Source organism: Leopardus geoffroyi, chromosome B2 (assembly GCF_018350155.1).
Source record: "Leopardus geoffroyi isolate Oge1 chromosome B2, O.geoffroyi_Oge1_pat1.0, whole genome shotgun sequence".
Lineage (NCBI taxonomy): Eukaryota > Metazoa > Chordata > Mammalia > Carnivora > Felidae > Leopardus > Leopardus geoffroyi.
Window position 1 is genome coordinate 150,638,167 of NC_059332.1, and position 26,631 is coordinate 150,664,797.

Sequence of the window (26,631 nt, forward strand, 5' to 3'; positions counted from 1 at the left end):
ATGATCACGACATCTGTGGGCACGGGGTGGCGGGGGGGGGGACTCACGAGAACAAGGGGTGTGTGGACTAGAACCCACTCCCCAGATGGGGGCCCAGGCGCTGCTGTCCCCAGACAGGACAAGTCTGACATGAGGGCCGAGGGAGGCAGCCCGCCCGTCCTCAGTGCAGACACCTGCTTCAGGCCCCCGTTCCCCTCTGGGGACTCTGCCTCCCAGGCTTGCCCTCCACCGACAGGCCAACTGCCTCCCCTGTGCCCCCCCACCCCCGGTTCCCTTCCTCAGGCACAGTTCCCACCGGTGGGTGCCGGCGTCCACGTGCACAGGCCCCCCCGCTCCCCCCCAGGGCTTGTCTCCCGCATTCTTAGGACCTGCTCACAAGGACGCTCCCTCTCCCTTCCTTGGCGCCCCCCACCCCCAGCCATGTTTCGGGGTGCTGAACGAGTGTGATGTCAGAGGGAAGTCACATCCCCCTCAACACTGACTTTCAGTTTGTGCTGCGGCCCGAACGTGTGGCCTTGAGCCATTGTGTCTGCAGCGAAGCCACGAGGGGGCCATGTGGGGCGCAGCCGTCTCCGGGGTGGACTCGGCACCGAGGCGGCCATAGGGACCGAATGGCGTGGGGGTGGGTGACCAGGGGCAGCTAGCAGGTGGGGGCGGGCAGGGAGGCCGGGGCTCGAGGCCACAACGGGGACCGCTGGGGGCGTCCTGCTCCTGCGGGAAACAGGGTAAGATCCCTGCTGGTGACGTCGGTGTGCGGAGAGCACTGGAATCCAAGTTAAGAACGTCCAGTCGGAACGTCGCAGAGGCTGGCGAAGAGCGCGGGCCATCCGAGGTTCCCAGCACCTCCCGTCTTCTGTCCGCCTTCGGGGCGAGGCCGGCACCCCCTTCTGGAGCGTCACCGCCGGCCATCTGGCCCCTGGTGCTGGTGCCTTCGGGGCGTGCTCACTGGAAGCTCGAAGGTCTCAGTGGGCAGCAGGAGAGGGCCGTCAGGGCTGCTGTCCCCGCCCGGCCGTTCCCCCTTCCAGTCCCCGCGTGCGTCCCACCAGGCCGGCCCTGCCTCCTGAAGACCAGTGCTGTCCCCGCCCGGGGCGGTCATCCGAGGACCCCACAGACGACCCTACCCGCCTGCAAGTCTGCTTCCCTTGGCTGGACCTCACGTGCCGGTGCCCACAGGCTCGGGCTCCGTCCAGGCCCTTCGGCGAGGGGCCAGGGAACCAGCCCTCGTCGGGCAGTTATCAAGTCTTAACCGCTTGTGGTGAAAAAGTCTCCATTTTGCCAATTTTAGAAAACCACGCAGCTGTGTGCTGATGGGGCCCAAAGCCGAACGCTGGTGGGCGTCATGGCCCCCCTGCTCCTGCATGGAAGAAACAGGCCAGTCTCCTCGGAGCGGCCAGGCCGCTGTGCCGGGGGCCATCTCTAAGAGCCCTGGTCTCCCGGACGGACGCCCTTGTCCTTGGCCAGCCCGCTCTTCCCCTCTGCGCTCTGCCGAGTCTCAAAGCCCACACAGCGGTTCTGAGGCCGCTGGCCGTGGAGTGAGTTGGCTTCCTGCAGAAAGGACGTCTTGTACCCTGGATTCTGTCTCCCAGGGAGTTTGGGCCACGGGGCACAGAGTTCACAAAACCAAGGTGAAGGTTAGACACGCCCTCTGGACTCCTGGGTCCAGGTCGTCCATGCACTGTGGGTCCCCCACGACGGCAAGTCCCCTGCACTGGGCAGCCAGGCCCAACAAAACCACCACCGGGTGCATGTCTACACCCGCACCCCCACAGGGTGGCGGCCAGGGCAGCTCCAGGGGGCGCCAGAATCCCCCCACCGCACCGCAGGGCAGGGGAGTCAGGGCAAGCCCGGGCAGTTGGCCCGGGATCTGCATCCAACAAGCCCTTGGGGTTTTGTGACCCTACACCTGCTCACTTGACCTCCGGCCTCCACTTTCCCGAGCCGCCTACCCATCCCTCAGCTCCGGGGCAAGCTGGGTGGGCTTCCCTTCCAGCCCCACTGACAGTGGTGCGGAAGATGTGTGGGGGCCTTGCCCTGTGCCCCTGCCCAGCACACCCCTGGGGGCCACACGACCCTCCTCACCGAGTGGACACCCGTGGTCTCGGCATGCGGCTGAATCGGCCCACTTAGCAGCCCCAAGCCGGCCCCCACCTGTCTTTTCTCACAAAGCAGCCACCCCTGCTAGTTAAGACCCATCTTCAGGAAAATGTCAGTTTTGTCTGAAAGACAAAGTCCCGACCTACACAAAAGGAGAAGCTGGTGTTCTGACTTTCCTGTCCGGCTGCTCTGGCCTCAGCTGTGTGTATGGCTTTCACTTCTTCCGGGTGGGCAGGCGGGGAGGGAGGGAGGCCACTACCAAGGCCCCTCTTGGCCTCTAATTGTGCCGCCCGCTTACCCCATCAGCCAGACCTCACCCAGTGGTTAACAGACACTTGGCATAATCTTCTCATCTGCCCTCGGGGCCTGAGGAGGGACGGAAATAGAAGCCCTTGCAGGGTTCCAGTTCTCAGGGTCAGCCAGCGGTCCCCACAGCCCCACTGCCAAGGACGCGGGGCCCTGGGCCCTGGCCGTCCTCAGGGTGATGGGAGAGGGCCTGGATGTGAGGCCCTGCCCGCCCGCCCCCAGCACCCAGGCCTGTGTCCCACGTGTGCCAGCCGGCTGTGTCGCGTCCCCCCCCCCCCCCCCCCCCCCCCCCCGCAAGGCAGGGCCCGCCCCTCCTCGGATGCCCAGGCAGCACAGCGTGCCTCCAGCGCCCTCTTGTGGCAGCCGGGGATAGACGCGGCGTCCCCCAGGGCCATCCACCTCACTGTGTCCAGCCGCCACGGCCGCCAACCCTCCTGGTGCCACCGGGGCACCTCCACCCCACCCTGACGCTCACCTCACCTGACACCTTCTTTGTGCAACAGCAGATCAGTCTGCCGGGCTGAGCCCCGGTCCCCAGAAGTTTCCTTACCGCGAAGGAAAATAACGCCCATAGATCTTAGATCAGGGTGGACCCAAGCCCATTTGTTGCTACAGGGACCAGTCTAGCAGGGTTTGGAAAATCACGGGGAGAAGCAACCCCAGGTGGCCCAGAGGCCTTCCGCCCGCTGGGCCCCGCTGGGCTTCCTCACGCTTCTGCCCCCGGTGGTCTTGGGCCTGGGTACTTCCCGCACGGGGGCCAGACGGGCAGCGTGGGACACCTGTCCCCCCGACCCTGGCCGTCACCGTGCTCTGAATGTGCATGTGCCTGTCATCCCCACCTGCACCTGCCCAGGGCTGGCCCATCACCTACCTTGGTGATGTGTGTCTGATGAGGGAGATCGGGTGACCACAGTGACCCTGGCCATCCCTCTTGGCCCATCCCCTATGGCAGCATCCTCTGACCACACGTGAAGGTGGCTAGAGCAGCCTCACTTCCCTAAGCAGATTTGGAAAATGTGGGCTCCACGGGGCATGAATGTTCCTACGTGTCCCCCAGTCCAGGCAGCACGAGGACACGGCACGTGTGCACGGGACAAGCCCTCAGCGGCAGCGCACGTCCCCCAGGTGGGTTAACCACCGCCCAGCCTCCTGGCTCAGCAGCGCCGGTTGGGCCAAGTGCAAATGGGAGACGTGTATTTAGGTCCTTTATTACACGTGCCAGTGTGCACACACCCAGATTTCCTTTCACAGAAAGGGTCAGGAAGCCCGGCCCGGGCGGCATCAGACTTGCCGTGTGCGTGCGTGCGTGCACACACGGACCCACACACGTGCACACGTTCCCGTGCATGCATGCATGTGTGTACACATAGGTGTGGACCCATGCACATATGTGTGCGTGCACGGACACACTCGCACATACATGTGTGTGCATGTGGACCCACCTGTGCATGTGCCCCCACACACATGTGCACCCACACACACGGGCTCAAGTTCTGCCCTCTGTCTCCAAAATGAGCCTGAGCTGGCCGCGCCGGCGTGGCCTTCGGGGCACGAGCACAGGAGACGGGCGATGTCACAGGCACAGGGCCCTGTGGCAGCGGGCTTCCAGTCACCGCCGAGTGCTCGGGACTACCAGACGGACACGTGCCAGTCCATCTGATCAAGGGGACAGCAGGCGTCAGATCCTGTGCAGGGCAGAGGCGGGAGGGGCCCGGGTAAAACGAGCCGCACCCTAACACCCGTCAGGCTCAGGGCCTGTTACCACCCCTCTCGCACCGCACCTGCTCCCAGCGCCCGCTCAGGTCTCTGGACGGGAGGCAGGGGCCCACTTGGGGTCGGGAGGCGGCCGGGACGCAGCGCCAGCCCAGCCTTCCTCCGGGGACACAGGCCACCAGCCTGCTGACGCGCACCCCCTCCGCCAATCCAGGTGGCGGCTGGCCGCGGGAAGGCCACCTGGCAGCCGGGCCTGGACCTGGGGAGGGGAGCGTGCCCCGGCCCCGGGAGGCCACCCCGCCTTTGAACCTCCCGTCTGGGAGGACCCCGCTCTGTCCTCCCAGCCTGTGGAGGCTGGCGCAGTGCTCCTGCCCCAGTGCTCCAACGGCAAGCTGGCCGCTGAGGCTGGGGCCGAGGCCACGCACCTGCCGTCACGTGCTGCCTGCTCACGGCCTCTCAACGCACCGATGGCACAGCCCCGAGGGCAGGGTGCTGTCCCTCAGAAGCACACTTTTCCAGGACCCGCCACGGCATGACCTGTAAACCTCCGCCCCATCGGGAAGGCCGCGCGAAGCCCTGAAGTCTCTCCAGCCCCAGACGTGGAGCTTGGGTCCGGGCCGAGGGGGCGGCTGGGTCAAGTCCCCACCCTGCCCTATCTCACCCGCCGCCTTCTGAGCCCTAACGGGTGACCCGCGCTGTGGGAGCCCCGGCCGCCCCTGGGGACGGCGGGTCAGTGACCCGCGTGACCTCTGCTGGAAAGGGACGGGACGCTCAGCTCGGTCTTGGGGGGGCAGGGCCAGGAACATTCAGAATCTGCATCCTGGCTTCTCGGGATGGCCCAGCCGCCTCTCGGGCTCCGTAGGCCCCGCAGGGACCGGGCGTCCACGTGCCGTGCGACTGCAGGCTTGGAGCCCTGCGGTGAACGCATCGTGTGAGGGGTGGGCAGGGGTCACCCACCGGCCAGGTCTGTCGTGGGGTGACAGCTGGGCCCACACCTCACAGAGAGGCCTCCGGGATTGTGAGCAGCAGGGGCGGCGGGGCGGTCTAGAGGAAGCTGGGGCCGGTGCCGTGACAGGTGACCGTGACCTTGGGTCAAAGGCTCCCAGAAGGCTGTGCACCTGGTCTGGCCATCCACTGCGGGGGGGAGGGTCCGTGCAGAGGGAACCGGAAGGGTCTCTCCCACACGCGGGAACAGCCAACATCTTCCTTCCAGAGTGGACGGGTGGGGGCCACCCCCGAGCCACCTGCAGACGGGGTGGCCACGCCTTGACTTCTGCCTCCTGACACTAAGACAGAAGGAGTCTGGACCCGTCATGGCGAGCACGAGAAGCGGGTCCTCTTACTCCCTCCAGGCTTCTCCATACAGCTGGCGGGTGAACCCATAGGAGGGGGGTCTTGGTCAACGGGGTGGTGGCGGGGCCTCCAGCGCACAAAAGGGCGGGGGCCAGGGACTGTGGACCAAGCCCTGCCACGTGGATGCATCCGTGCCGTGTAGACAGAGCCCATGTGGACGGGCCGTGCTGTGTAGACGGAGCCCCGGGAGGACAAGCCGTGCCGTGTGGATGAGCCCCCCGTGGACGAGCCGTGCCGTGTGGATGAGCCCCACGTGCAGAGCCACACCCCTGGGTGTCTACACCACAAACTCTTCTGGGAGCTGGTCCTCCCTGCACAGGACCAGGGAGAGGCATTTCGAGGGCCTCACTCCGCAGGGTCCCGGTGGTGCATGGTCCAGGCCGTGGCAGTGCGGATCTGCCTCTGGGATCTGCAGGGGACAGTGTGAGTGCGTCTGCCTTCCCGCCCTGCCTCCTCGTCCTTGTCCACCCCTCCAATTCTGTCCTGCCCGCCCTGTCCTCCCTGCACCCTGCTGGCCCACTGTCAGCACAGCCTGGACAGGAGGGGACTCCCAATCCCTTGTGTCCGCTGCGGGCGCGAGCCCCTTGGGCAGGGGTGGGGCACAGGCAGTGGCCCCTCTGTCCTCAGCCGGGGCAGCTCAGGGAGGGAGTGGCTCCTTCTGCGTGGGCCCTCCCCCTCCTCTCCTGTCCTGAGGAGGCTCCTACAGGAAGGGCTTGGGTCCCCCTCCTGGGACCTGACATGGAGCCCACACCCATCCCGAGGGGACTGGGGGCTACGTGACAACTGGGGCGGGACACGGCCTTGAACTGTTTTCTTGCTTTCAACTCATCAGACCTGGTTACTATTTGATAGATCTTAGGAAGATCCAGAAGCATCCACAGAAGTCAAGAACAGCCTCCCCCATTTCACGTGTGAGGAAGCTTGTCCAGTGCCCAGGCTCTGAGGAGGCCGCCCCGGGTCCCGTCCAGGTCAGGGCCCAGCTAGGGGCCACCACGCTGAACTACCACAGCCATGCAGGGAGGAAGCTGGGGCCGGTGCCGTGACAAGTGACCGTGACCTTGCGTCAAAGCAGCAGACGGCCACGCGGGACCCCTGCATCCAGGCCAATCATCGCCTTTTGTGGGCACGTCCCGTCCATCATCTCTGGGCCCAGCCAGCCGCCTGCCCAGGGCACTGTGGCGCCTGCCCCATCCCTGGGTCTAGTCCGTCCCTCCCTGGGAGTCACGTCACAGCCTGATATTCTCTCTGTCCAGGGCACCACCCCCAGGTCAGCTCGGAGCCAGGAGGGGAGCCCCCAGACTACCCCGGAACCACTGCCCTCTGCCCCTCCTCCTACCCCTGGGGGCCTGGAGAGGCCCCTCAAGCCCTCACCACCCAGGGAGGGTGGACTCCGCCATCCAGCGAGCACCCAGCCAGGAAGGCAGGGTCCCTGGGGAGCCAGCGCCCCCCCCCCCCACCGCCTTGTTCCCCCAGAAGCCTCCCCTCCCCGCCCCCACTGCCTCACTGAGGTCCGGGGCTCTCTAACTGGAGGCCTGCGGTGGGCCTGGGCGGGCCAGGAAAACAGGTGCAGGAGCCCAACATGGGCCCACCCGGGGACATACCTGGTGCAGGGCCTCCTCGCTGTGGCCCCACGTCCTGATGAGCCCGACCTGCACGGCCGCCGAGGGCTCCTTGCAAGAGGCTGTGGGAAGGGCGGGGGATGTGAACGGGGCCAGAGACAAGCTCTTACCTCTGTGGAAGGATGACTCCTCCCCTGGGGGGCCTTGGCCCTGACTCCTCCCCTGGGGGGACCCTCACTCTGACTCCTCCCCTGGGGGACCCTGGCCCTGACTCCTCCCCTGGGGGGCCCTCACTCTGACTCCTCCTCTAGGGGGGCCCTGACTCTGACTCCTCCCCTGGGGGGCCCTGACTCCTCCCCTGGGGGGGCCCTGACTCTGACTCCTCCCCTGGGGGGGGCCTCACTCTGACTCCTCCCCTGGGGGGGGCCTCACTCTGACTCTTCCCCTGGGGGGGGCCCTCACTCTGACTCCTCCCTGGGGGGGACCCTCACTCTGACTCTTCCCCTGGGGGGGTCCTCACTCTGACTCCTCCCCTGGGGGGGGCCTGACTCTGACTCCTCCCCTGGGGGGGGCCCTCACTCTGACTCCTCCCTGGGGGGGACCCTCACTCTGACTCTTCCCCTGGGGGGGTCCTCACTCTGACTCCTCCCCTGGGGGGGCTCTGACTCTGACTCCTCCCCTGGGGGGGTCCTCACTCTGACTCCTCCCTTAGGGGGACCCTCACTCTGACTCCTCCCCTGGGGGGCCCTCACTCTGACTCCTCCCCTGGGGGGACCCTCACTCTGACTCCTCCCCTGGGGGGCCCTCACTCTGACTCCTCCCCTGGGGGGACCCTCACTCTGACTCCTCCCCTGGGGGGGTCCTCACTCTGACTCCTCCCCTGGGGGGGCTCTGACTCTGACTCCTCCCCTGGGGGGCCCTGACTCTGACTCCTCCCTTGGGGGGACCCTCACTCTGACTCCTCCCCTGGGGGGCCCTCACTCTGACTCCTCCCCTGGGGGGCCCTCACTCTGACTCCTCCCCTGGGGGGACCCTCACTCTGACTCCTCCCCTGGGGGGGTCCTCACTCTGACTCCTCCCCTGGGGGGGCTCTGACTCTGACTCCTCCCCTGGGGGGCCCTCACTCTGACTCCTCCCCTGGGGGGACCCTCACTCTGACTCCTCCCCTGGGGGGCCCTCACTCTGACTCCTCCCTGGGGGGGACCCTCACTCTGACTCCTCCCCTCGGGGGGCTCTGACTCTGACTCCTCCCTTGGGGGGACCCTCACTCTGACTCCTCCCCTGGGGGGCCCTCACTCTGACTCCTCCCCTGGGGGGCCCTCACTCTGACTCCTCCCCTGGGGGGGCCCTGACTCTGACTCCTCCCCTGGGAGGGGTCCCTGACTCTGACTCCTCCCTTGGGGGGACCCTCACTCTGACTCCTCCCCTGGGGGGCCCTCACTCTGACTCCTCCCCTGGGGGGACCCTCACTCTGACTCCTCCCCTGGGGGGCCCTCACTCTGACTCCTCCCCTGGGGGGACCCTCACTCTGACTCCTCCCCTGGGGGGGCTCTGACTCTGACTCCTCCCCTGGGGGGCCCTGACTCTGACTCCTCCCCTGGGGGGCCCTCACTCTGACTCCTCCCCTGGGGGGACCCTCACTCTGACTCCTCCCCTGGGGGGGCTCTGACTCTGACTCCTCCCCTGGGGGGCCCTGACTCTGACTCCTCCCTTGGGGGGACCCTCACTCTGACTCCTCCCCTGGGGGGGTCCTCACTCTGACTCCTCCCCTGGGGGGCCCTCACTCTGACTCCTCCCCTGGGGGGACCCTCACTCTGACTCCTCCCCTGGGGGGCCCTCACTCTGACTCCTCCCCTGGGGGGACCCTCACTCTGACTCCTCCCCTGGGGGGACCCTCACTCTGACTCCTCCCCTGGGGGGGTCCTCACTCTGACTCCTCCCCTGGGGGGGCTCTGACTCTGACTCCTCCCCTGGGGGGCCCTGACTCTGACTCCTCCCTTGGGGGGACCCTCACTCTGACTCCCCCCCTGGGGGGCCCTGACTCTGACTCCTCCCTTGGGGGGACCCTCACTCTGACTCCTCCCCTGGGGGGCCCTCACTCTGACTCCTCCCCTGGGGGGGGCCCTGACTCTGACTCCTCCCCTGGGGGGGGTCCCTGACTCTGACTCCTCCCCTGGGGGGGGCCCTGACTCTGACTCCTCCCCTGGGGGGGGTCCCTGACTCTGACTCCTCCCTTGGGGGGACCCTCACTCTGACTCCTCCTGTGGGGGCCCTCGCTCTGACTTTAGACCCGGAGCTTTCCTGCACCCCGTCATCCAGTGGCCTTGATCTGCAGCGCAGTGAAGAGGTTTTCTGCAGTCACACACCTGGTCACGCGTGTTCCCTACTGAGGTGTCTGAACCCCCTTGAATGTGGGAGGCTGTCCGTGGGCCTCCTCGCTCAGGGGGTCCTTGGCTGAGGGACAGGGAAACCGGGGAAGGGTCCCAGCCCTCCCCACCCACGGGCTTGCACCGCCCCATCCTTCCTCAGTGGCATTTGTCCAGGCACAACAGGCCCTTACGGGGCAAACCGCGCATCAGCAGTATTGTTCACACTGGACTGCAGACCGCAAGCCTGGACACAAACACAGACAGCAAACCAGATGCTAGGTGTCCACAGGTGACTCCAGGGGACCCTGGGTGGTCGTGGGTGGCTGGGACCTGCAGCCGGTCCCCACAACTGCCCATCATGTCCACCGCCCAGAGTGCTGCAGACGGTCAGGGGACAGTGGAGCCAATGGGACCTTCCCGGGGTGACAAGGCAGGGCCCCACACCCCTGGACGCCACAGAGGCATCCCTGGGGACCCCGGGCCCTAGATCTCCTAGAAACCTCTCGTCTTGCGAAGCTAGAGAGGAACGTGGCTGAAACACTCCCTGATGGCCGGATGACGGACGAGGGGCACCGGTCAGGTCGGGCTCCCTGAAAGTCCTGAGGGCCCCTCGTGACCCGCTGCAGAGATGGCTGAAGGACCCCCACTCCACAGCACACCCGCAGGGAGGACTCCATCACGCGGTCTCTGACCCCAGGCCCTAAGGCCTCCTCGTGGTGCTGGGGGGTCAGGCCACACTGGGGAACTGAGGGGCCACATGGGAGTCATGGGCCTGTGCACCCGGCCCCACTGGGGGGTCAGTGCCTGTCACCCCAGCCCCACAACACTGGCCCTGCTGGGGGCTGGCCGGGCACACACTCACCGTCTCCCCGGTCCTGGGCCTCCCCCTCGCACCCGCCTCCGTGGCCACCGTCTGTGCCGTGGCTCCTCTGGCTGGTGCTGGGGCTGCAGGGTGGCGCCTCCCCAAGCACGGCCTCGGTGCCCCAGGGCTCGTCCACCGACACTCCCCAGGGCTCTGCAGGCCCAGCGTCTGCCTCGATGCCTCGCAAGCGGGGGCTACTGCTGCTGTCAGCCGAGCCGAGGGACGGGTGCTCCGGGAGCTGCCGGCCACCATGCCCGCTGCGGGGGGAGCCCGGGGAGCCCTTGTCACCCGGGTCTCGGTCCAGGTCCAGCATGTCGCCGATGTAGGACTCCCGATAGTGCTGCTTCTCTGTGTGGGGACAGGAGGCACAGCGGGGAAGAGCGGGCTCGGAGGGGACACAGGTGCAGTCTTACATGCCTGGAGCCACAGGGTGCCAGCGGTGGCCCCGGGATCCTGCTCATGCCCCCGGCTGGTGCTGAGGCCCAGGGGACGCAGTGTGAGGGGAGGGAAGTGCCACCCAGGGATCAGGGCCCTGTGTACCCGTGGCATTTGTCACCCACAGCCAGTAAGCTCCGGATACGTGCCTTTGTAATGGTTCCCCGGGGCTGTCCCACCGTCCCCAGTGTCAGGGACCCCCAGCAGCCCCTGCACGCGAGCGGACATGCTCACAAGTGCACGGGGACACGCGCACGCTCGTGTGTGCACGGCCAGGGAGCCCAGGAGCCCCCCAGCCCCTCAACCTTCCTGCCACACCTAGTGAATTCCTTCCCAGAATTCAAACTGTCCCCAGTCCCCATCCTCAGAATCGGCCTCCTCCCCCTTCCAGAGGACACAGGAGCCAAGAGGCCACGCCCCCCAGTGGGAAAAATGAAAGGTGCCCAGCGTCGGCCCGGGCGGCTCCCGGTGTCCGGCCGCGGCCAGGGCGCACCTTCCGCCTCCTCCAGCTGCTGCAGCCTCCGCAGGGTGGGTCGCAGCGTGAGCCTCAGCAGGTGGGTGGCGCTGAACAGCCGCAGCAGGTGGCCGGAGCGCGAGGCGCAGCCCGTGTAATACACCAGCTTCCGCACTGACGGCGGCCCGTCCGGCTGGATCTCCAGCCTTTTCCCCTGAGCGAGGAAGAGGCAAGATGTAATCTTACAAGAAAACCACGTGACAGCGAGCGTGTTAAACACGGGCCGTGACCCCAGATAGGAAGTCGCCCTCGTCCCTGTTTGCAGATCCCGTTCCCGCGTGCTGGTAGGCGGTCAGAGGCGCACAGCACCCCGCGCTCAGGCACGAGAGGGCGGCCCCGGAACATCGCGGACGTCTAGACACTCCCCTCAGCCCCCCGAAGGCCGCGTGCGGGGCAGCAGTCCCAGGACGGGACGCCAGGCCTCAGTCTCGCCATCCGGAGGAAAGGTCCACGGCAAGTCTGCGTCCAAGGCCTTCCCCGTCCTGCGCCTCATCCCCGAGGGCCGGGCGGGGCCCAGGGAGGCCTCCCGAGGCCAGGACCAAGGAACGGGGGCATCCGGAGGCTGCAGCGGTGAGTTTCCGTGACCTGATCCTCATCCCCCTTGTTTGCTCCACATCAGAACACCAGGCCACCAGCAGCAAACATGCCCTGTGGCCAGGTCAACAGGGTCAAGCCCTAGACGCCCCTGGGTGCCGGGTCTCAGGCTGTGCCTGCTCCCCATGGAGGATGAAGCCCTCCCACCTCGATCCCACCAGACACGCACCAGAAACACCAGCTTCCCGATGTGGGACCAGGGGAAGTCATAGAGCAGCTTGGGAGCGTGGTCCGCCTCCTGCAAAACCGCAGAGAGGTGCTCAGGACAGCCGGCCAGAGGATAGACCCAGTGCAAAGGTTCAAGGGGAAGGGTGGGGGAGGGCGGTGGATGGGGAGGGGTGAGGAGGTCGGGGGGAGGGGAGGGGAAGGGAAGGGAGGGGAGAAGGAGGAGGGAGGGGGGAGCAGGTGGCCACTCCAGGGGCTCTTCCCCGGCACCTGATAGACTTGCATTCCCTTGAGGGTCAGTCCCAGGATGATGGTAGGCCTGTCCTCCTTCTTATCCTGAAAGGACGCCAACTTCAGCGAGGCGACAGCCTGTGCCCGGGGTGGGGGTGGGCCCGCCAGGGATGAGCAGGGTCCCTCTTCCCCTCTGATGCCGGAGGCCTGTCAGCCACCTCCCTGCCTCCTTCACCCCCTCAGACTTTCATGTCCCCAGATATCTGAGCCCCTTAAGCCCCGGTCACGGGCCCGGGCCCCGGGCCGGCCAGCCGAGGGGACGCCGTCCGCCCGCACTGTGCTGGGGTCGGCGTCCTGGCTGCCCACGGGCTCTGCTCCTCCAGGCCCTTCGGGCAGAGGATCTCTGAGGCGGCCCGGACTCCCAGTTCCGCCGGGGCTTGACCCTGTCGACCTTGTACAGCCTGAAGAAGTGGACGGGCACGTCATCGAGCCGGCAGGCCTCCCTGATGAAGCGCAGCACTGCCTCCTTGGGGTCGAGGCCCCGCTGCTCACGGTGCACGGCGGGCGCGTGCCTGAGGATGTAGGCGCTGCCCCTCTTGGCAATGATCTGGGGAGGAGGCCGCGGGCCTGTGAGGCCCTTCCCGCTTTCCCTCCGCCCCCTGCGGCCCCTCACCCTGCCCTCCCCTCTCGGGGACTCCGCACGGGGCCCGGGGGGCAGAGAAAGGGCTCCGCCGGGCTCCGCCGGGCTCCGCAGCCTTACCCACTGCGGAAAGTAGGCTTCCGGTTCGAAGTACCTCCCCACGTGGACCAGCTCCCGGTGGTTGCCCAGGTCGGCCTGCAGCCCGTAGGCGGCCAGCAGGAAGTAGGCTTCCTCCCGGTGGGTGCACTCGGACCTCAGCACACGCTCCTTCAGGTGGCAGTAGTACAGGTGCCTGGCCGTCTTGTCGCTGGAAGGCGGGGGTGGCCTTGGTAAGAGGCCAGATCTGGCCCTGCCGGATGGTCCTGACCCAGCCTGTGTCCTCCTGCTGCCCCCGGCCCTTCCAGAACCTTCCCCACAACCACCCAACCCCCCTCTCTAGAACCCTCCACACAACCACCCAACCCCCACTCTCCAGAACCCTCCACACAACCACCCAACCCCCCTCTCTAGAACCTTCACCACAACCACCCAACCCCCACTCTCCAGAACCCTCCATACAACCACCCAACCCCCACTCTCCAGAACCTTCCATACAACCACCCAACCCCCACTCTCCAGAACCCTCCACACAACCACCCAAACCCCACTCTCTAGAACTTCACCACAACCACCCAACCCCCACTCTCCAGAACCCTCCACACAACCACCCAACCCCCACTCTCTAGAACCCTCCACACAACCATCCATACCCCACTCTCTAGAACCATCACCACAACCACCCAACCCCCCTCTCTAGAACCTTCACCACAACCACCCAACCCCCACTCTCCAGAACCTTCCATACAACCACCCAACCCCCACTGTCAAGAACCCTCCACACAACCACACAACCCCCACTCTCCAGAACCTTCACCACAACCACCCAACCCCCACTGTCCAGAACCCTCCACACAACCACCCAAACCCCACTCTCTAGAACCCTCCAAACAACCACCCAACTCCCACTCTCCAGAACCTTCCATACAACCACCCAACCCCCACTGTCCAGAACCCTCCACACAACCACCCAACCCCCACTCTCCAGAACCCTCCACACAACCACCCAACCCCCCTCTCTAGAACCCTCCACAACCACCCAACCCCCACTCTCCAGAACCTTCCATACAACCACCCAACCCCCACTGTCCAGAACCCTCCACACAACCACCCAACCCCCACTGTCCAGAACCCTCCATACAACCACCCAATCCCCACTCTCCAGAACCCTCCACACAACCACCCAACCCCCACTCTCTAGAACCTTCACCACAACCACCCAACCCCCACTGTCCAGAACCCTCCATACAACCACCCAACCCCCACTCTCCAGAACCCTCCACACAACCACCCAAACCCCACTCTCTAGAACCTTCACCACAACCACCCAACCCCCACTCTCCAGAACCCTCCACACAACCACCCAACCCCCACTCTCCAGAACCCTCCACACAACCACCCAAACCCCACTCTCTAGAACCTTCACCACAACCACCCAACCCCCACTCTCCAGAACCCTCCACACAACCACCCAAACCCCACTCTCTAGAACCTTCACCACAACCACCCAACCCCCACTGTCCAGAACCCTCCACACAACCACCCAACCCCCACTCTCCAGAACCCTCCACACAACCACCCAAACCCCACTCTCTAGAACCTTCACCACAACCACCCAACCCCCACTGTCCAGAACCCTCCACACAACCACCCAGCCCCCACTCTCCAGAACCCTCCACACAACCACACAACCCCCACTCTCCAGAACCTTCACCACAACCACCCACCCCCACTCCTGCCCTCTGCAGGCTGCAGGTGCAGGGACTACCGTGTCCCCAGCACACTGACTGCATGCACCTCACGCGCCTGGGCTCACCCGGTGGGCTTTCACAGGCCCAGAGAATTCCTCTGACATCACGGAGTTACCTTATGACCCTGCCATCCTCCACGTAGTACTGCACCCTGAGGAAGCTCACGAAGGGCGCGCGGGGCCTCCCACCCTGCAGGGGAAGCGCAGCGAGAAGACGCGGGCTGGATGGAAAGCGCCCAGGAGCTGGCAGCGGGACGGTTTCCACGGCCAGCGCCCCACAGGTGTCACACTGGCTCCCGCTAACGCCCAGGTGGCGACGGCCGGGCACTTTCCTGATTTCCACGATGCCGTGACTTCTCAGGAGACCCCCTGGCGTGCTGTCTGCAGCGCTCAAGGGCGCCCCGTGCCCTCCCCCCCCACCCTCGGCTCCGCCAGCGGCAGCTCTGCGGCACCGCGGGCAGCCTCGAGGGTGGGCCGGCGTGTCCCTGCACCAGACACGTGCATGGCCGCCCTCGGGTCCGGGGACGGCCACTTACTTTGTGCACTTGCCGCTTCCAGTCCTTGGGGAAGTACTTGCTGATCTTCTGCTCCAAATCCATGAACATGAACTCGTTGTCTAAGAGGACAGGCAGGGCCTTAGCGCCACAGGGACCCTCAAGGGACCGTCAGCTTGTCCTGCACCAGCAGGGAGGAAGCCTAGGGCTGCCTCAGGCCGTCAGGGGAGCAGGAGAGGGGGCAATTTGGGGCTGTCCCCCCGCTAACAAGAGCACAGTGGTCTCGATGCAGACAGCCTGAACTCAGGCAGAGGGCTGGCTGTGACGGAATGGACACCTTTCTCCCCCCACCCCCCATTCATCTGCACATCTTGGGGAAACGGTGCTCTATACAGATAACCCTGAAGCCCCCCAATTAGAGATGAGAGCCCCCCCCCCCCACCCCGAGCCATGAGAGCTGCCCGCAGGTGGTACCATCCACTTCCTCCCTCGGGCACACAGGTGACCAGGCACCCCCCACCTGAGGCCACGCCCTTCGGAGCCCTGCGGGCGGCGCTGTCTCCCACGCGCGTGTGCAGTCCCTCCGGCTCTCCTGCTCTCCCCCAGACCCTCCACAGAGCCCGGGGGTCTGCAGAAACCAGGAGCTGGGAGGTCGCGGAGGCAACCCCAGGGCAGAAGACAAGGCTGGGTGGCTCCCCACCTCCTTCTGCCAGCACACCCCACTCTTGGCTTTCATCCATTAGAGCTCCAGGAAGGGTTTCTTCTGGACCCAGGGCTCTGCTCCTGGACAAGTGTTTCCAGAACCCCAGACACAATCGGCTCCCGGACAGCAGAATCCGAGGAACAGACCTAGCCCGGGGTTCTGCACGCTGTTTGCTCCGGAAAGAACAAGAGGAGACCAGGATTCTGCTCGCCCCTCTCTCCCAGAGAAGGCCAAGTGAGTGTGTGCACGTGTGTGAGTGTATGTGCGTGTGCATACAGTGTGCATAGTGTGCATGTGTGTGAGTATATGTGTGTGCACATGCGTGAGTATGTGTGTGTGCATGTGCACGGAGTTGTGCACGTGTGTGAATGTGAGTGTGTACACGTGTACATGGAGTGTGCGCACATATGCGAGTATATGTATGTGTGCGTGCGTACATGTGCATGTGAAACATGGACACATGCATGAGTATGTGTGTGTGGAGTGTGTGCACGTGTGTATGTGTGTGCATATGTATGCAAGTGCATGGAGTGTGCACGTGAGTATATGTGTGTGAGTCTGCACTGAGTATGTGAGCATGCACGGTGTGTATTTAAGTGTGTATGAGTGTGTGTGTTTGTATATGTGTGTGCATGCCTTGTATACTTGTGAGTGTGTGAGCCTGAGTGTGTACACATGTGAGTGTGCTCAGAGCCGCGTGCACTCGCCCAGATGACCTGGGTGCACATGAGAACACTCGTGTCCCCATGGCCCTGAGGACCCCCCCCCCCCCAGCCTTCCCAGAAGAGGCTGGTGCCCCGGGCGGCGGGTCCCCTGGGTGGGGTCGGGCAAGGCTGACTTACCTCTGACCACGCTGAGGCCAAAGAAGTGGGCTTCTTTGATGCTGGTCACATCACACACCCTCTGGAAGAGCTCACGACAGGTGGCCCGCACCTGCAAGACGGGGGTGGAGGCTCAGGGCCCCTGAAAGGGGTGGGCGTCCAGTGGGAGCATGAGGACCACCGCTGCTTGCCACCCAGGGTCCTCGGGGACCGCCCGACCTGAAGACTAGGTCCCCCCGCGCCCAGCAGGGCAGAAGCCTGCTCTCCGGGTCTGGGCCGGTGCAGGGGGCTGTCCAAGGACGGGGTGTGGGATTCTCCGCGCCCCCCAGGCCATCCTCGGCCTTTCTCCTCCCCGCGACCAACCTCACCGGGCCACTCCTGAAAGCGGGCCTGGGGTGTGGGCACCCCGGAAACGGGCGCGCCCATTGCGCCTGGGGACTGGCTTCTTGGGACCCAGAGGGGCTAAGGGGGTTTCCAGGGTCCCTGGCCCTGCCCGGTGAGCCCCGAGGTCTCGTTCTCCATCTCGGTCTCGGCAGGCCTGGCTGTGAGGTCTGAGCCTTGTGTCTTCAGGGCCCCGGCGCCCTGCCTCCCGCAGCGGCCTTCCCGCCTCTGCCTCCCCACAGGGCCCCGAGGCAGAGGCCCCACCTGCCTCAGGGAGCACCGCCCCGCCCCCCAGCTCCCACTGTCGGGGTGGGGAGCCGCCTACAGGGAGCCTTCTTCTGTCTACGCAGGTAAGGGCCGCCTCTCTCTGGTAACATCTGTTGTCCAAATGACACTTCGTTTCACCTGGAAACGGAGCCGTCTTAACATCAGACATCCAGCAAGTTCGTATTTCCAACTTCTTTCCACTCTGTTGATTGGACCCCGGACCCCGGAAAGGGCCGGTGCTGGAGCAGCTGACAGCGCTGCCCGGGGCCTGGACCCCCCTCGCGTCTCGGCTTCCGGCCCCTCCTCTGTCCCCTGCGCTTCCCGGGCTGGAGGGAGGCGCCACACGCTCTACGTGCCCTCGTGGCCAGGCTGCGTCTCTGGTGTCCTCTGGGTGGAAAATCCTGGTTCGAGGCGGGCAGCCCAGGCTCACGGCCCTCGGAGGGAGAGGACACGTCCTCGTACGGACGGTGCGGGCCGGAGCGGGGCAGGCCTGTGTGCCCAGCACGGCGCCCGCGGGCTCGCGCAGCCTCTGTGGTTTCTGGAAGTGTCTCTACACCGTCTCAAGTCAGATGACGAGTCTCTACTTTTTAGCGGCGAGTTGCTGTGCCGCTGGTTTCGTCCTCATCCACTCCGTGTGGCAGCAGATGTGGACTGAGCTCTGCCGTGGCGGTAACGTGGCCGTAACTTTCTACCACCTGGACGTTCAGACAGGTGGGGGTCACACACGGGGCCGCCCCCACGGCTCACGCGGTGGGCACACCCTGAAAGTAAGCTGGCGGGGTGTGGGTGCCAAGCTGCGTGGACGGCCTCGGTCACCCCGTCACCGGCTGAGACTTGAGACCTCAGCCGGCGGGTTTCACTCTTCGCTCGCTCCTCCTCCTGCTAAAACCCTACAGCGAAGCCGAGGAAACAGGTGAAAGCCGCGGTCCGGGTTCCGTGTGTCGGGGCCACAGCCCAGGCCCGCCCCACCCGCCTCTCCCCACCCAAGTCCTCCTACTGCCCCTCCTGGGGCCTGAGGCGTCTCGAAGGAGGCAGGGACCCCCGGAAGACCTTCTGATCAGCTCCAGCTTCTCCCCACCAGACAGGTAAACCGAGGCTTGGAGAGAGTCTGTCGTTAACGCCAATTGGCATTGACTTAAACACGGAAGCGTGTCCCTGAGCAGGTAATTCCCGGGGGACTTGAACTACGCCATCGCCAGCCAGCCAGCCGTCCTGCCTGTAAGAGCATTCCACCCCCCCCCCGACCCCGACCAGTCCTCGGAGGTACAGTCCCTCTCCGCCAGCCAGTCCCACCTTTTCATGGACACACTTCCCCTCAAAACGCAAACCCCCTCTCTGGGGCTGGCTAATTTTCCAGGGGTTTTCCTGCCCCTCTCAACCCACCCAGAATGCGAAAGGGGACGGACAAAGGGGACGGAGGTTCCTGCTCCGATGTCCCTCGGTGTCCCCAGGAAGGGCATGCTGGCTGTGTCCACCAGGGACCCTCCGCTCAAGGGTTAAGTGGGACGGTGTGCATAAGCCCCCCACGGGTGCTCCGCGTGGGGGCTTCTAGTACAGAACGGGGAGGGGTGGAGGCAGCTGAGGGCAGAGGGTGACAGTAACCTGGACACCAGAGGGCGCCTCGACTAGGGGAACTTATCACCTCACTTTTCACCTAGTTGGTAAAAACTGGAGAGGACCACCATTCCCCAACCGGACCTGACCTGTCCTGCTAACGACCCACCAGCAAGGGCTGAGAGACAGCAGCGCGAGTCAGAGCCCGGGAGGCTCCAAGGCGCCAGCGTGGCACCACGACGGGCCCACCCCTCTGTCCGCCCAGCGGGCCCCCACTCATGTTTGCTCCACGACTGTCCCCACGACCCCAACGGCTGATGCGCAGCGACGGAGACCGGCACCCCTGGCCCGCCCCGCCTCTTGTCGCCTCGAGAAGCCCCGTGGAATCTGGACCCTGATCTCCTGATTCTCCCACTGAGGGACGGGGCCTCGCCAGGGAGGGAGGACAGAGCAGGAGTGAGTCTGCGGGGAGACCAGACGGTGGCTGACACTTCTGTGACCGCGGGACGCCACGAAAACCACCCCCTGGGGACCGCCCTCCCTGGGGTGACCGGTGGCCCGGGCAGGGACAGCTTGGCGAGGGGGCCATGACTGCACAGGGCCGTGTGGGTCCTCCGGAAGGAGGTAGCCTCCTGGTCTGGCTCTTAAACGACTGGACCCTCTGATGGGGTCCGTGGAAGAGCCACCAGCTCTGTAACAAGCACTTCGGAACTCGTGCCTTTGCTCGGACGGCCGCCCCCAGAGATGCCCCAGGCGTCTTTGTCTGTGTTTGAGACGAAGTCCCGTGGTCTCGGGGCGCCCCCGGCTGGCGGGTGGCACCAGGTCAGGGTTCGGGGCCTCGGTGGGCCACACCGTCCACAAGTGCTACCGGCCGCGCGTGGGCGTTGGGAACAAACTGCTGAACCGACGGGCTGTGTAACCAGCCTTCCTCGGGGAAGGGGCCCGAGTCGGGGGTGGGTAGAGGCGAGGCGCGGCCTGGGGGGGGCTGGCGCTCAGAGGGGAGGCAGGCAGCCCCGCGGCGCCTCCCCGGGACTCCCCGGGGGCAGGTGGACAGCGGCCTCGCAGAGCGGCGGGCGTCCCTGGGGGAGGGTGTGGACTTCGAGGAGGAAGGGCACAGGAGCGTCATCGCCCTGAAGACTCAGGCCAGTCGGGGCCTCGGAGATTTCTATGGAAGCCGGGGTCACCCCAGGAGCTGAAAGTGGCCGGTGAGAATCAAAGGGGAGAAGGGCCCAGAGGACTCGACTGAAACCGAGGAGACGCCTGAACTGTGTGCATGTTTCGATCGCCGCGAAGCTTTGGCGTTTGGATGGAATGTGCCACAAAATGCCACTTCTGGTCAACAGCATCCCTTTGTTGGGAGACGGGACCTGTGGCAGTGTCTCTGCCCACCTCCACGATCACCCCACCCCTGCTCACCCCCGCGGTCGCCCCCGCGGTCGCCCCACCCCCTCCCCTCCCCTGCACTCGCCCCCCGCAGTCACCCCTTCCCCCTCACTCACCCCCACAACCAGCCGCAGCTGCTCCCGCGTGGGCAGCTGCACCAGGACGTCTCTGGGTTCCGTGGTCATCCCGCCGTCTTAGGGGCTCTGGTGGCTGCACGCAGGCTCTCAGGAGGACCCGGCCCCCTCCATGGCCTCCTGCGGGGAAGGACTGGTCAGGGGCACGGCCGGTGGGGAGGGGCTGAGCTTCGGAGCGCCTGTGCACCAGCCAGGTGTCACCGCCACCTGTGGGGCCCTCCCCAGCCACCTGGCCACGGGTGGGGAACGTAACAGCCCAGACTCACCCGGATTCAAGTTTTCTGGGGACCGGGCACCTTGCTAACTCCTGGCTGGGAAATAAGTGGAAGCCGAGCGGGGCCAGAAATCCAGCCGGTGGCTGGGCCGGGACAAGGTCCAGGCTCATAAATAGCTGTGCAGGTAGATTGGAATGCAAATAAACAGTGTCAGGCGGGCCCGCCCTCCCCTCCCGGCCTCCAGCTGCCTCTCCTCCCCCAGGGACCACCTCACAGCTCCCCTCGGCCCCAGCCAGCATGGCCCCCTCCTTTCCAGGGACCAGAAGAGATGTCTCGTAAAAGCCCACGACAACACGAAAGCCAGGAGGAGGATCACTGCGCAGGTTCCTGGAGGAGCCGGAGGGAGAAAGAGCGCAGAGCCCGCCGAGCCCCCCAGCCCAGAAAGGCACCTCGGGACCGGGGTCGGGGGAGGGGAATGATCACTGTTCCCTAAACAGATCCCACTCGTCCCCTTTAGCAGCAGACGCTGGTGTTAGTTCTGTGCCGGCTCCTGGCCCAGGGTCGCCTGCCCCAAGGTGAGTGACACCTGTTATAGGTGAGGGCGGGGAAGCCGCTGCCTGTAAACCCTGCGCCTGTGGGAAGACCCGGCTCGGCTCAGGCTGGGATCAAAGTCTCCAGGTGCCCGTGTTCTGCAGGATCGGCCAGCAGGAGGCGCTGCTGTCACTGGGGCGGCCAGGGGTCCCGGGAACGCGGTTCCTGCTGCCCCATCTGCCCTCGCCCTATAGGTGCTGGTGGTCTGGGCCCCTTCGCCCAGGCTGGGGCCCTGGGGGCTCCGTGCGAATCTGAGCGGCCGCTGCCCGAGCTCTCTCCAGAGCAGATGCAAAGCTATTCATCATCGGACACACGTATGTCCTTTCAGGGGGCAAGTTAACAGTTTTAATTAAAAAAAATTTTTAATGTTTATTTATTTTCGAGAGACAGAGTGAGACCGAACACGAGGGAAGGAGGGGCACAGAGAGGGAGACAGAATCCCAAGCAGGCTCCAGGCTCTGAGCTGTCAGCACAGAGCCCGACTCGGGGCTGGAACCCAGGAACCGTGAGATCATGACCTGAGCCCAAGTCAGACACTCAGCCGACTGAGCCACCCGGGCGCCCCACAATTTGACAATTTTTAAAAGGCAAGTAGCCCCCGTGAACAGATGGTTGATTTCATGATATTCACTGCCTTCCGGTGGCCTGTGACCCCTGCCTCACGGTCCCCAGGGCCGCGTGGCGACGAAGGAGGCGGGAGCCGCTCCTTTCCAGGAGCGTCGGGGCGCAGGACAGGACTCCGCAAAGCTCACACGTGCACACGTGCGAACACGGCCCGGGCAGCAGCAGGCCGGGGACGCGGAGGCGGCGGCGGGGGGGAAGGAGGGCTGAGAGCCGGTGTCAGCATCCCGCGCAGCGGGCGCCTAGAGCCGTGGGGCACCGGGCCTCAGCTTTCTCCCCGTACAATGAGGGTGACGGTGCCCCCACCTGTTGTGAGGGGCTGGCCATGTTTTACGGGACATTTGGCAGATGCGCTTTAAACACCCCTAGTGAGGAAAAAAAGGGAGAGGAAAAGCAGCCCCGTGTCCCTACCAATAGACGTGACTACGGGGTTCTCACCGAGATGGAAAGCCCCCGCCCCCGCCCACCCGCCTCCCACGGCTCCCAGTGGAGGCTGCGTGACGTCATCAAGGCGTGGGAGGTCATTTCCTGGATACGCTGCTGGGCCCTCAGCCCCCTCCCGCTGTCCCCCCGCTGTCCCCCTTTAGAAAACACGTGTGGCAAGTCCCCAAAATAAACCCGCTTCTAAACACTTAACTGTCTCCTGGACACTCGCATGGCGGGGGGGGGGGGGGGGGGGGGGGGAGGGGGGAGGGGGGAGGGGAGGGGGGATGCGGGGAGCCCAGGGGAGGAGGCAGCTCCCCTCCACCCTGGACCCTCCCTCCTGGTGGCCCTGCCGGCCCCTCGCAGGCTGAACTCGGCGTTGGTCTCTGCCCAGGTCTCCTGGTGCTGGAGACTGGCTTCCGTCCTCTGGCACAAGGGGGGTCCGCTGACCATGTTCCGAAGACAAAGCTCCGGAAAGGTGAGTCCGTCCAGTACGTGCTTCCCAAGCGGAGCGGGAACACCGTTCAGCGGTGCCAGGGAACGGGGTGCTGGTATGTGGGCGTCAAGCACACTCTGCTGCCCGGAGGCCGCACTCTGTGGGGCTCCGCCAACAGGCAGCACCCACGGAGCGGCCAGTAGGCCTGCGGCCGCCCGGGGGGGAGCTCCGCACACGGGCACGCGGTCTCCCTCCCGTGTGGTGGGGACGCCGCACGCCTAGGTGGTGGCGGTGGCCCAGCTCTGGGGTCTAGTAACACGCGTTACGTCCTTCGCTTCGAACGAATGCATTTTCTGGTATTCAAGTCATAGCCCAGTCAAGCGTCAACGTACATAACAGGTTCTAAAGTCCCAGCAGACCCACCGATCCCTCGACAGGGGGCAGGAGTGCACGCGCCGCCACGGCCGTGACCCCGCCGGCAGGCACGTCGTGGGCACACGCGGGGGGAATGCACGGCTTCGGTGGCGGAGGACCCTGGGCTGCCGGCACCCTGCACGCCTGGCCACTCTGGCCGCCCTTTCCCACGCCTCCCCGGGCCCCTTACTGGGCTGGTTTGCTTACGGTCATGACGAGCCACGTGAGGGCTGAGCACTGAGTTCAGAAGTCACACCGCTGAGTTAGGGGCTGGCCACCCCTCACCCGTGCCCCACCGCCCGGCTCGCGCGTGCTCTGTGTCACCCGCAGAGCGTCACCCTGCCCCCGTGGGGGTCCTCACAGCTCCTGTGGGCCCGGGACAGCCTCGCTAGCTCATTTTATGAGTAGGGAAACAGAGGCACAGAAAGCAAAGAGGCTTGTCCAGAGCCCCGGCTACCGCACTGCTAGGACCCAGAGCTGCCGAGAACTTTCTGGAACCATGTGGAAAGTACTCGTGGTTAACAACTCTGGAACGGGGAGGTCAGCACTTTGGAAAGCACAGGACATCTGCAGGGCACGGGGGCAGGGCGGGCAGGGGCTCCTGGTCCCCGAAAGGGCAGGGAAGAGCCGGCCAAGGAAAGGAAAAGGCAACTGGGAGGCTCCACGTGACCACACAGGGCTGTGTTTTGCTTGCTGCCTGGTCAGGACTCTTGACCTCAATTAAAACCTGCAGCCCAGCAGCCGGGCGCGTGGGAGGCCGGTGTGGCCAGAGCAGGCCCTTCTTTCCACGGACGTGCCTGCTGCCTCGCCCCTCCCCCTCCCCCGACCTCTGTGCGGGTTCCTGGGCGATGTGCTTCGGGGACGCCGCGCGGTCTTGGACAGACCCCCGTGTGATTTCACGCACTCCTCCCGTGCCAAGCAGCAAGCACGCCCCCCCCCCCCATCCTGCAAGGGACACGGGCCCCTGGGCTCCACCGTCCACCCACGGGCCCCGAGCCACACAAAGTCACAGCGCGCCTCGGGGCACAACTGTACGGGGACACGATGGTGACAGTAGACGGAAGGAAGGGGGCCCGGGGACCTCGGGAGCCAGAGGCGGGTGGGGGATCCACGCGGCAGGACTCGGGCTGTGAACGTCACACCCACAGGAGCACGGGGCCCTCTGGCCCTGGGGAGGGACCTCACCGAGCACCAGACACCATGGCCCGCGTGCCCAGGCTTGTGCCATCGTGTCCTCCCAGAAGACAGTGCAGGGCAGGCCCAGCTGGCAGCTCACAGTCTCCCGGGGACCCTGCCTGCCGCTCCCTGCCCGGCCCCGGGGGCGCACGGGAAAACCACCAGGCTGCCTGGGTCACCCCCTGGAAGGTGCCAGCTGGGGACAGGGGTCCCGGACCACCTGCCCACTCACGGGACACTGCCTTTCAGCGGTCACGTATCTGTCAGAAAAGAGGTGACACAAAGACTGTGACGTAAATCATTTCTCAGCGACGCACGCCTTTTGCGTAAATTCTCCCGCGAGAGTTTTCTACCGGGAAATGAAGCACAGTGAGCGAGTGTTCAACCCACCCCGCTGAACTGAAGTGACCTGACAGAGGCACGTCTGGGACGCAGGCCCGGGGCCACAAGGGACCCGTCAGCTGCAAGGGGCTGGCTCCGGCCGTCAGGCCCAGGCCGTCAGGGCCCCAGGCTGGAACACGGGCCACACCGCGAGCCTAGCGTGGGGAGCGCCACCAGGCGGGAGCAGGCCCTGAAGGGCCGTGCACTTCCTCCCAGGCCCTCGGAGGAGGCCCTCCCCACCTGCAGGGCCAACAACTCATTGGTCACAACACCACGCTTTAGTTTCAAGGCTCCCAGAGCCGGGGTCTCCCCAGCTCGGCCCTGAACCTCAGGGGGAGCGCGAGGGCAGGGGACGCCCAGCCGCGATGGAAGTTCTGCTCTGGCGTCACGTGCAGACAGGAACGTGGCGGGTCACACTCGCTGGGGCCGGAGGAGCGCGTCGGGAGCATGGGGAGCGTGGGGAACACGGGGGCAGGCGTGCAGGAGAGGAGGCCACTTCCCCGTCTGGGTGGGGCTGGTGCGTGCCATGTGCTTGTGCGTCGTGAGTGTGAAAACACCTGTGACTACCTGTGAAAGGGCCAACGGGAGTAAAGTCACAGCAGGACAGTGAGCGGGGACGGCGGGGACAGGCAGTCCCGGGCATCGGTGGGGCTCCCCCACAAACAGATCGCCACCACCCCCCCCCCACCACCGCCCAGCAAGACAACTGTAGCGATGGGGCGTCCCGGCCATCCCCGGGCAAACAGCCCCCCAGTCCAGCTCCTCAGCGACCCCGTCATCCCCCTGGTAAGCGGTGGCCCTCAGCTCAAGGTGGCCTTGCCCTTTGGGTCACGGCCACGCAGACTCTTGTAGAGACAACAGAACCCTGTCCAGGCACAGGGCCACACACGGAGGCTGAGGGGGGCGCCCGGAGGTCAGACCGCCCCCTCCCTGTCTGAGGGGGGAGCGGGCCTCAGGGACATGGCGGTGGGCGTCACTGTTCAGGCAGGCCCTGGCAGGGGGGTGGGGGGCGGGAGGGCAGGGGGTGAAGCCCACGGGTTGGACTCGGGCGGCCCGGGAGGGCTCGGGGATGGCGGATGGCGAGGAAGGAAAGAGCCGCTGGAGACGTGCGCGATGGCCTGGTCCTCTTTGCCGCGCCTGCCTCCAGGCGGACAGCCCGTCCAGGGCCTCCCGTGGGTCTGCTGCCCACACACAGCCCCGGACCCTGAGGTGCCCCTGACCTTCCCAGAACACCCCACGCTCCCAACACGTGTCCCGGTGGGGCCTAGTCGTGGGTGGCTTTAAACAGCACTTGTGATGACTAGGTGTAAAATGTGCAACAATTATGAGAGAGGCCTCCTGGCCATTAGGGCGCTCCGTGGGGTCCCAGGCCTCCCACCCCCAATCACCCCAATCCTGCCCCCAGACTTGTCCTGACCACACAGGAGCCCCCGTCCCCGTCCTTCCCTGGCCCCTCCCATCTGTCCCCCCATCTTTCCCTGGCCCCTCTGTCCTTCCCTGTCCCCTCCCATCTGTTCCCCCCCACCGTCCTTCCCTGTCCCCTCCCATCTGTTCCCCCCCCACCGTCCTTCCCTGTTCCCTCCCATATGTCCCCCCTGTCCTTCCCTGACCCCTCCCCATCTTCCCCCCCATCCTTCCCTGTCCCCTCCCATCTGCCCCCTGTCCTTCCCTGTCCCTTCCCATCTGTCCCCCGCCCCCGTCCTTCCCTGGGCCCTCCCATCTATCCCTCCCCCCACCGTCCTTCCCTGTCCCCTCCCATCTGTCCCCCCCGTCCTTTCCTAGCCCCCTCCCCATCTGCACCCTGTCCTTTCCTGGCCCCTCCCATCTGCCCCTTGTCCTTCCCTGGCCCCTCCCATCTGTCCCCCCATCTTTCCCTGGCCCCTCCGTCCTTCCCTGTCCCCTCCCCATCTGTCCCCCTGTCCTTCCCTGGCCCCCTCTCCATCTGCCCCCTGTCCT

At 65.6% G+C, this 26,631-nt stretch overlaps 1 protein-coding gene across 13 annotated transcripts in view; it reads right to left on the reverse strand.

The window, feature by feature from the left end:
- Nucleotides 1-3,592: 3,592 nt before the first annotated feature.
- FRMD1 (FERM domain containing 1) overlaps nt 3,593-26,631 on the reverse strand; it is a 31,678-nt gene continuing 8,639 nt past the window's right edge. The window contains exons 2-14 of one of the 13 annotated variants that reach the window (XM_045500317.1): nt 20,685-20,809; nt 20,401-20,538; nt 16,721-16,811; nt 15,218-15,297; nt 14,798-14,871; nt 12,956-13,184; nt 12,638-12,802; nt 12,235-12,300; nt 11,969-12,037; nt 11,185-11,359; nt 10,257-10,604; nt 7,068-7,147; nt 3,593-5,357 (exon numbers count right to left, since the gene is read on the reverse strand). In XM_045500317.1, coding sequence (XP_045356273.1) covers nt 4,920-5,357; nt 7,068-7,147; nt 10,257-10,604; nt 11,185-11,359; nt 11,969-12,037; nt 12,235-12,300; nt 12,638-12,802; nt 12,956-13,184; nt 14,798-14,871; nt 15,218-15,297; nt 16,721-16,811; nt 20,401-20,469 — 1,884 coding nt within the window. In that variant the 5' untranslated portion in view covers nt 20,470-20,538; nt 20,685-20,809 and the 3' untranslated portion in view covers nt 3,593-4,919. Of the gene's footprint in view, nt 5,876-7,067; nt 7,148-10,256; nt 10,605-11,184; nt 11,360-11,968; nt 12,038-12,234; nt 12,301-12,637; nt 12,803-12,955; nt 13,185-14,797; nt 14,872-15,217; nt 15,298-15,875; nt 16,223-16,720; nt 16,812-17,485; nt 20,094-20,400; nt 20,539-20,684; nt 21,104-26,631 lie in introns of those variants that run through there. The other 12 variants (XM_045500319.1, XM_045500318.1, XM_045500307.1 and 9 more) reach the window with 12 other exon arrangements.